At 43.5% G+C, this 10,206-nt stretch overlaps 1 protein-coding gene across 1 annotated transcript in view; it reads right to left on the bottom strand.

Annotated features, from left to right (window-relative positions):
* Positions 1 to 214: 214 nt before the first annotated feature.
* Positions 215 to 10,206, bottom strand: part of LOC124355940 (piggyBac transposable element-derived protein 3-like) — a 76,569-nt gene continuing 66,577 nt past the window's right edge. The window contains exons 4-5 of the mRNA XM_046807091.1: positions 487 to 703; positions 215 to 380 (exon numbers count right to left, since the gene is read on the bottom strand). Coding sequence (XP_046663047.1) covers positions 215 to 380; positions 487 to 703 — 383 coding nt within the window. The remainder of the gene's footprint in view (positions 381 to 486; positions 704 to 10,206) is intronic.

The following is a 10,206-nucleotide window of genomic DNA, read 5'->3' as shown; positions in this document are numbered from 1 at the left end:
GGTCGAGGAGGTCAAGGCCGCCATCACTGGGAACTGACGCAGAGAATTTTAATATTTCCGTGACTCATCCGAATATGCAGATGCAGAGAATGGCCATTGTACAATTAACGGAGCGCGCGCCCAGCAGGCCCGTATAAATGTCGATTGGGTCAAATTTAGGATCCGTTGAAGGTTGGAGGTGATAAATTACTTCCTTTGCTTCGGTTTCGGCCACCTACATGCTGCAGACTGCAGAGGCCCCGACAGGAGAGGTAAAGGCCTTTGTTTTTAAGTGTTGGAAGGTGGGTAACAGGCGGGAGTGCTGTAAGGCGGAAACCCGATGTTGTCTCTGCCTAGGATGAAAGAATCCCCGGATAAACTGGAACACCTTCAGACAGGCTCTGGAAAACGCCAGTAATAATGTAAATGGATAAATAATACTCCAGTTAAATCTCTAACCGAATGTAGAGTTGCGGTCTATCTCCTCTCGCAGCTCGTCTTTCTCACAATAAGCGAGCAGTAACAAAACAGGGACGAGTCGTACAGTTCTGTGATGCCCTATACACCGCTGCAATCTTGGTGCCGTACACGAACGTGATCGTTAAGAACCACAGTAAACCTGCCAGGGCCTCGTTTGGGTAAATAGCGTTGAGATTACTCTCGTCATCTGCTATTTCCACACCCAATGAAAGTGTGGGTCGATATTCAGGAAAATCTTGACAAACTGAAGGACGTAATTCGTACAATTTAATTCTGTTTTAGCAAAACTTCCATAAAATCTATACATATTGTAATATATTCAAACTGAAATTAAATTTTGTCCTGAATAATGCCAAAGTGAATGGTAACACAAGGATGTAATTTTTTTAATTTATGCGTACTGTTTCAAATACTTTCAATATACTTTACCTATAACTGTATCAAATAAACGAAAATCATCCTATTCGTACTTCCTGGTAACTGCCGAAAACATTCTGGAACCATTACACGTAAGATATATACAATAGTTAGCACTTTTTTCTAGTCTAAAGTTTCAAAAGAATTAAATCGTTATAGCATTTGACAGTACGGGGTTATGGTGGTGGATTTGGGTGAACTAGTTTATTATGTGGTTTTGAATACACATCTGAGTGTTCTGTTTAATTTACCACAAATGATGGTTTAACTCTATAAAATCTATTGGTGAAAGTAATTTGGGGGGGGGGTGGGGGGGGGGGGGGGTGGGGGGGGGGGGGGGTGGGGGGGGGGGGGGGTGGGGGGGGGGGGGGGTGGGGGGGGGGGGGGGTGGGGGGGGAACATTTTGAGCTTGCTCAAAATAACAAAATTAATTATTTGCCGTTAAGGGAAAATGAATAAATTATATAATTCCATACGTCATGTTAACACGACTTTGTTGTTTACTTTCACCTGCTGCTAATTGCAATAGTTTAACTTTTCGAAAATTCAAAACTTTAACTTTATATAAATTTTATTTAAATTATTTCCTAAATTAAAGAATAATTAAATTTGTTTTAAATTTAAACATTGGACAAAAACTATTAAAGCTAAATGTTGTCAGGAAACTATTTGTAAAAAATGGTATGTTTGTACAGCCCATAAAGCAATACGTAATTTTTGCATTATCAAATAGGCATTTGGTCTTCACTCTTTTTAATAGCACTAACGTGAATAATTTACTGGTTTAAATATTAGAACATAGTTAGTAATTCCCTGGGTGAACTAAATCCAGATCAGAACAGTTCAAACAGTCAATATATACTTCCTATTCTGCTTCCTATCAAATTATATTAAATAGTTCTTTTATTATTACCATATTTAATTTAATATTTGGGTTTTTTTGCTCTAATTATAATTATTATTTAGTTGAAATATTAATTTTTAGTAGGGTTAATTAAGGATTTAACAGTTCTTATAATTTAAAGTATGTAACAGATACAAATGAATACATACAAGAAGTAACAATAGTGACGAAAAATGCGTTTACTATCTGGATATGAGATAGCAGTTAGCTTAAATTTTCAGATTGTTATGTTATGTTATGTTTTTTTTAAACTCCTCTATAAGTTACAAAAAAGTAATTCATTGCAAGAGATGGCAAAGTGCTATAATACAAAATGTAAAATGTACATATAGAAACTATTCGTCATCATCAGATTGAGCCGGGGCTCAGTTTGGACAATTTTATTTTTGTCTATTATTTTTCCCACCTCGGCCACTCTTGTCAGTCGGTGGGGGAGTCACTCCGTCAAGTATTGATTTTCTGCCTGGTTGGACTGATTGGTCGAGGTCAGCTGGTTGACCTTGACTAGTTTACCGACCAGCTGTTCACCGGCACCGGCACCGGCGACTGTTCGGAGACACGTTCGGAGAAGCTACTGTGTTTCTGGCTGTTCTCTGCTCTTTCCCGTTTCCCCATGGCTGGCTAACTCCACTACTTTCGGCAGGATCCCCGTGAGTGCCGTCAACGGAATGGTGCGGCGAGTCTGCCCAATGGTAACATACTGAAACCAAAATGGAATGCTCGCGCCCTGCCAGCGCTACTGTACCGGCATCCAACCGGAGCGCCTGTATTCATCTTGAACAAGGTTGGATCAAAAATGTTTTTTTTTTCTTCTTCTTATACCACTTGAGAGGATTGGCTTGTAATGGAGCGCTGCCAGATGTTAGATTCTGGAGGAGGGCTAGTATATTAGCCAGTGTTTATTTTAGTTTAGTTACATGAACTGGAAGGGGAGGATTTCATCTTTAATTCGGATTCGTGGAGGCAACTAAGCCCCCGCCTCCTTCGAAAATTGGCTTTAAATATTTTTTTTTAATTTTCGGCTACAAACTTGAAACCAAATTACTTTTTAAAATTAGTGGGCCTAGAAATTCTACAACCTTTTCCCTCCCCTCAGTTCATAAAAATTACCTGTTAAACATTTTATATTTACTACTAGCCGTACCTGATATTATGTTATTTAGTATATTATATTATTTATTTAATTATGTTATTGTCATTATTGAAATTCTATTTATTGTTGTTATTTAGTTTTTAAGTTACGCGGTTGCACCGTGGTGCTGAAGTAATTGTACTTTTGTGTAAAGATGTTTGCCACCTAATAATTATATCTTGTTTCTGGAAATTTTGTCTCGCTTTGTGTCTCTTCCCACTAGTGGCATGTGATTGTTTTTTTTTTGCTTTGCTCCGAGTTTGGGAGGGGCGCGCTTCCGAGACCTCCTGTCTTTTTTCGCTAACTCGGGTCAAAATGGTAGCAGAGCGTGGTTTCGTGTTTTTAAACCTTCTGCGGGCCCGGGGTTTTTGTTTTGCCACTGGTGGTGAGAGGCACGAGTTTGAAGTTGGTTAGTTGACTTCCTGCGCCTGTGCCGTCTCGCTGTGCTAATTTTTTCGCCGATCGACAGGAAGTGTGTGAACTTGTTTATTTATTTTCTGATTATTGTTACTTGTGTGTTTTTGTTATACTTTGTCATCGTTGTTTTTTTTTCTGGTTTTGTTCTGGTACGGCGTAGTGTTTTGTTGCGGTATTTTGGTTTCGCTGCCATGTTTCGTGGACGGCAGGAATTCTGGGGACCCTGCTGAGAGTGTTGTCTCACTAAGTTATTCTCTTGTCGCCTTACTAATTTTAATTTGTTAGTTGTTGACTTCGAGTCAGTGTGTTGCTTGTTAGTCTGTGTCTTTATTTATTTATCATGCCTGTCTCTCTGGTGCCTGAATACTTGTTGAAGGAGGATCTCCATTTTGAGTTGTTGGCTCGTGGGCTCACTCCGGGTTCCGACTGCGAGTCCATGCGGAAGCAACTGCGGGATAACATGGACCTGGACACTACCTGGCCTAGAGATTTGACATTCCAGAAGCAGAGGCCTATTTTAGAGGCTAAGTTGGAGACGTTTGAGAATAGTCAGGAGGACTGGTTGGAGTCGCCGCCTACTGGCCGAGAGAGGGCTAGGTATTTGCTCCCGGCTTAACCATCTAACATATGAGGCTGTCGCTACTTAGAGCCAAGCTTACTAGTTCTGGTGATAAGGAGTGGTTGGAGGAACGCATCACCTTGGTTGAACGGGCCTGCTGACTGTAACTCGAGAGGGACGAGGGGCAAAGGCTCCTGAAAAAACTTTGTCTTCGATTGACTCTGCTGCGGCTGTTAAGGGTGAATGCCGGATCCCTGGTCAGTTGTTGCTGATTTTGATGTGGGCGAGGCGTCGGGGGTGTCTGGTGTGGACGGGGCCCGGGGGCCTGTGGACCCAAAATGCCTGCTGGATCTGGAGGACTGGGGACTGTGATGACGGGATCCTTTGTTCAGTATCACAAGCTTCCAAACCCACTTACCCCGTTGCTGCAGCGACTACCAACGGTGGATGGTCCTAGATACTAAAGCCTTGCTGCGGTTTCTTTCTGAGATTCTGCGACTGCATGACTTGCCTGGTCTTCAAGGAGCGAGCTTCCTGCATGTCATCTCTCCGTTTTGTAGGCCACCTTTGGGTGACTGTCTGGTTCGAGTTCTCCAGAGGGGTGGTACCCTGGATGATTTTCATAGGGAGGCATTGGATTTCTTTGTTCCTGGTCCGTTGAGGGAACGTCTCCGTGTGGAGAAATTCTTTAGGCCTCAGGGCAACGAAGAGAGTTTGGCAAAGTTTGTGGCCGAGGTGAGGACACTGATAGGGTGTTAAGGCTCGATATCCCTGAAGGTACTGTGGTCACCACCCATTCTTGAGGGTCTCAATCCTGAAGAGAGGTCCCGTCTAGTTTTTGCTGGTCGCCCTTTCCACCTTTTCTGAACTGGACCGTCTGTGCATTGCTTCGCGCAGCGTGCATTTTGCTGACCGGCAGAGGGCGGAGAGGAACAATCATCGTTCCATCCAGCCCTCCAGGGCTGTCACGGCCGTACAGAATCCCGTGGATGGGCCACATCACTCTGGTGGGCTTCGTCTACCCATCTGCTATGCCTGTGGTGAACGAGGTCATACTCGTCGGGAGTGTCCTAGGAGATATCGCACTGGTCCAAAAAACTAGATCAAAGGGGGGTTTTTTATCTGAAGTTACCCGAGGTCTAAGAAAAAAATTTCAAAAAAATAGTACCTGTGCGAAAAATTTGATTAATAGTTTGGACACTATGAGCCTAGCAGAAAAAGGGAAACCTACGGCTTAGGACAGCAATCTTCGGTGTGCCCTTATATCAATATCTTAGTGGGAGACTCAGTGCATAAGGCCCTAGTTGATTCCGGGTCAGCCTGTAGCCTCATCTCTTCCCGTCTTTTTGAAGCCATTTCAAGGTTAGGTTTGGTGAAGCACACCGAGGAAGTCTTCTTTAACTTGCTGGACTGCTTCTAATTCTCCTCTTCCAATTTCGAAGAAGGCTTCAATCAAGTTTAAGGTTGAATGTTTTTCATGGGTGTGGAGCTTCCTTGTGGCCCAGGACCTGAGTATGGATTGTATTTTGGGGGCGGATTTTATTCAAAAGAACTGGTTTGGTGCTGGATCTTCAGGCGGGCCAAGTCTTATTTCAAATTCAATCGCGAGTGTCAGTCCCCTTTTCTGATAATGTCAAATCGACACCGCAGGTTGTTGAGGTGGAGTGTGAGGAAGGTTCTGCCCCTGGGGACCCGTTCGGTCACTTGGATGAGGAGCAAGCTGGGGTTCTCCGTGAGCTTTGCTCAAGATTTCCGGAGGTCCTCACACCCAAGCTCGGTTTCTACCCATCTTATTGAATATGAAATTCGTCTGACTGACACTCAGCCAGTACGCTCCCACCCATACAAGTTGGCTCCTCCAAAGATGGAGGTTATGCGTGGTATCATCAAGGATCTCTTGGATCAAGAAGTTATTGAGCCTTCAAACTCATCGTATGCCAGTCCAGCGTTCTTGGTTCCAAAGCCGAATGGAAAAAATCGTATGGTGGTCGACCTAAGAAAACTTAATGCCAAGATTGAAATAGACTCAGTGCCTCTCCCCGATCTCCATTCTGCTTTTGATTGGTTCGGTAAGGCCAATTTTTTTACTATATTTGATTTCAACCAAGCCTATCATCAGATTCCGTTGAAGAAGGAATCACGTCCTCTCACGGCCTTCTGTGTTCCGTGGAATTTGTATCAGTACCGATCTGTGCCGATGGGGCTAGCTGTGGGGGCCCAAACGTTAACTAGGTTGCTTGACTCCATCTTCCACGATGTGAAGTTCAGGTATGTCTTTAATTATCTTGATGATCTTCTGGTCTACAGTGAGTCTTTCACGGAACACGTTAAACATCTTGAGGAGGTCTTGGTTAGGTTGGGTAGGGCTGGCCTTACCGTCAATCCGGAGAAGGTGTCTTACGCCAAGTCTGAAATATCGTTTCTCGGTCACCTCGTGTCGTCTAGGGGTGTATCTATAGATCCTGCCAGGACCCAAGGCATTCGGGATTTTCCTCCTCCGAAGGATGCCAAGGGTGTTGCCAGATTCATCGGCATGGTTAATTTCTACCGTAGGTTTATTCCTGACTTTGCCGAGGTGGCCGCCCCTCTGAACGCTTTAAGAAGGAAAGACGCAAAGTTCGTTTGGGGTGAAGAATCAAGAAACGTGCTTTTCAACTGCTTAGGGAGGCCATTATCCAACCTCCTGTGCTGCGAATACCGGACTTTAGTAGGCCCTTCAACTTGCAGACTGGACTCCTCATCCTGTGCTGTAGGAGCTGTGCTTTCTCAAGAATTTCGACGGCGCTCGGCAACCTATAGCTTTTGCATCTAGGACTATGACCCTTCAGGAAAAGAAATCTTCTATTTATGAGCTGGAGTGTCTGGCGGTCCGTTTTCGGAATGGATAAGTTTCGGAGGTTCCTAGAGCATTCCGAATTTCTGCTGGAAACTGACAATCAGGCTCTTTCCTGGCTATTGGCCCATCCTCGACAACTCGGGAAGATTGGTCGCTGGGTTGTCAAAATTGCGGCCTTTAAATTCAGGGTGCAGCACATTCGCGGCACCCAAAACGTCGTCGCCGATGCTCTTTCTAGAATGTATCATCTACCCAGCGATCCTGTTGATTCTCAAGCACCGTTGTGTGGGACTGTGAGGTTGGATTTCCTGCTGCCTTTGAGAGTTTTGGCTCTCACCAAATTCAAGACCCCGAGTTTGTCAAACATCATTGGTGAGCTCCAGGAGGGAGAAGCCCACTCTCCTTACTTCTTGTCCAAGGGTGTCCTCTGCTGTCGTGCCCGACGCGGAGGTGGTCCCAAGATTGTTCTGCCGAGTGCCCTCATACCGATGGTCTTTTCCTATTTTCATGTTTCTCCCGTGGGCGGTCCATTTAGGGATTCACAAGACCATCGCTAAAATCAGAGATAAGTTTATCTGGAAGAGTATGGACAGAGACATTGCTGGTAGAGTACGAGCTTGTCATCTTTGCTCGGTCAGTAAACCTGCACAAAATACCAAATTAGGACTTCTTTCCTCCGAGGTGGCGGAGCGGCCTCTTGAAAAAGTGTTTCATTGACTATGTGGGACCCTTTCCCCGTAGCAAGTCAGGGAACACCTCCCTGCTTGTAGCTGTGGATGCTTTCTCTAAGTTTTGCTGGTTGATTCCTCTTAGGAGTGCCACGGCGTCGCTCACCGTCAAGGCACTCAAGTCCCGACTTCTACAGAATTTTGGAGTGCCCGCCACCTTTGTCTCAGACAACGGCACACAATTCGTGTCGAGGGAGTTTCATCGCTTCTGTTTTGGGCATGGAATCAAACATGTTTACGACATCTCCTTACTACCCCCAGCCTTCTCATGCTGAGCGGTTCAAAACCGCAATCTCAGAGCCGCCCTCATCGCTTATCACGCCGAGAAACAAACTACCTGGGACGAAAACCTGAGCTGGCTTCAGTTAGCCTTCAACTCTGCTCTTCACGAGAGTCATGATTCCACGCCTTTTCAGGTCCATGTTTAGTCGTCCTCCTTCTGATCCCTTGTCTAATCTCTGGAGTCTGGATAGTCTTCTACCAAGTGCCTGGTACTCCCAATGTGAGTGACACTTGGGAGGCAGTCAGGGTTTAAGCTCCTACAGTCTAGGGAAAGGGTGAGGAGAAAATTCAATAAGGGACCGTATTGCTAACCTCTTCCAGGTGGGGGAATCTTGGTCTTTTTGTAAGGCCCATCCGGTCAGTTCGGCCGTGGATAAACGGGCAGCCAAACTTTGCTATCGGTGGACAGGTCCTCACCGGATTCTTCGTTTTCTCTCCCCAGTTACTGCTGAGTTGGGTTGATCCCGTATCGGGGAGGTTGTGGCGGAAGGCCCACGTTTCTAATCTGAAGGCCTTCCGTGGTGACACCTCTGGTCATGCTCTGGATACTGGTGCGGCTGCGGGGGTGTCCGGGGACTGATCACCCCTGGTTTTCCCTGTTGGTGTCGTTTTAAACTCTCTTTCTGTTTTAATTCTTTCTCCAAGAGAGGCGCCTCTCAATATTTCAGGAGGATCGTGTTTTGTCTGCCTCCTGCTCAGGACTTCGTTTCCTGTTAGGGTTCCTGTTAGAGTCTGCCCCAATGGTAACATACTGAAACCAAAATGGAATGCTCCGCGCCCTGCCAGCGCTACTGTACCGGCATCCAACCGGAGCGCCTGTATTCATCTTGAACAAGGTTGGATCAAAAATGTTTTTTTTTCTTCTTCTTATACCACTTGAGAGGATTGGCTTGTATGGAGCGCTGCCAGATGTTAGATCTGGAGGAGGGCTAGTATATTAGCCAGTGTTTATTTAGTTTAGTTACATGAACTGAAGGGGAGGATTTCATCTTTAATTCGGATTCGTGGAGGCAACTAAGCCCCCGCCTCCTTCGAAAATTGGCTTTAAATATTTTTTTTAATTTTCGGCTACAAACTTGAAACCAAATTACTTTTTAAAATTAGTGGGCCCTAGAAATTCTACAACCTTTTCCCTCCCCTCAGTTCATAAAAATTACCTGTTAAACATTTTATATTTACTACTGCCGTACCTGATATTATGTTATTTAGTATATTATATTATTTATTTATTATGTTATTGTCATTATTGAAATTCTATTTATTGTTGTTATTTAGTTTTTAAGTTACGCGGTGCACCGTGGTGCTGAAGTAATTGTACTTTTGTGTAAAGATGTTTGCCACCTAATAATTATATCTTGTTCTGGAAATTTTTGTCTCGCTTTGTGTCTCTTCCCACTAGTGGCATGTGATTGTTTTTTTTTTTTTTGCTTTGCTCCGAGTTTGGGAGGGGCGCGCTTCCGAGACCTCCTGTCTTTTTTCGCTAACTCGGGACAAGATGAGGAATGTTTTTATTTGCGTATATTACGTCAATATCTATGAATATCACATTAGTACATATATGTATTAGTTTACGGGCAAATGGCACAAAGATGTTGAATTAAAACACTTACTGGATGTTATTTTATACAGTATCCATCACCAGTTCGAAAACATCAAAGTATTGACATAAAATATACTGAAGTAATTGTTAATAATATATAAGGCATCTTAAACACTATTTTATATGAAGAATTAATATACTCCACATCAATGTAATGCCATAATTTTATATCCAAAAATATTTAAAATTTAGTAAACCGCCAAACCTAACCTAAATGGAATAAAGTTAAGTAATAAAGTTGGGTTATAAAGTTCAAGTTTAAGGAAGGGGATCTCTTGAACCAAAAACATGTTTATATTTAGAGTTTGAATAAGACTTTTAACCGAAATGATCCAAGCAATGTAGAATTATGTCATCGAAGCTAAGTTTCATTTGACCCGGTTATAAAATACATGAGTACCGTGTTAACCAGATCGTGTTCTGTTTATAGGTCCAATATAACTTTGTGATCGAGTTTTGTCTTTGAGTCAAGAAATGGTGACGAAAGATTATATTCAAATGCAGACATTAGGTGAAATTTCATTACGTCTACAGCAACTAAATTAGGGCAAGTTTCGCAATGAATTCAAGCAAGAAATATTGAACAGACAAATGTAGAAAATGTTATATGCTGTGGAAAAATATTCTTGAGTCATTTATTATATTGGAGCAAGCACCGATTTTCATATCTCTATACTAAGGTTAATTAAAACTAACAAATGATGTAATTCCAAGTTCACGTGCAGTTAACGCCAACAAATTCCAAAACCCAGGTGAGAGCCAGTCAGAACGAGAAACATGGGTTTGATGTGGTGACCGGCAGCGTACATGGAGAGCTGAACGTGTTACAGTGATAACGGTCGAGTTAACATCGAGCCACTGAAAGGTACTCC

The sequence above is a fragment of the Homalodisca vitripennis genome, chromosome 2, assembly GCF_021130785.1.
Source record: "Homalodisca vitripennis isolate AUS2020 chromosome 2, UT_GWSS_2.1, whole genome shotgun sequence".
Classification (NCBI taxonomy): Eukaryota; Metazoa; Arthropoda; class Insecta; order Hemiptera; family Cicadellidae; genus Homalodisca; species Homalodisca vitripennis.
The sequence above is the reverse complement of the archived record's forward strand: the minus strand, read 5'-3'. Positions and strand labels throughout refer to the sequence as shown.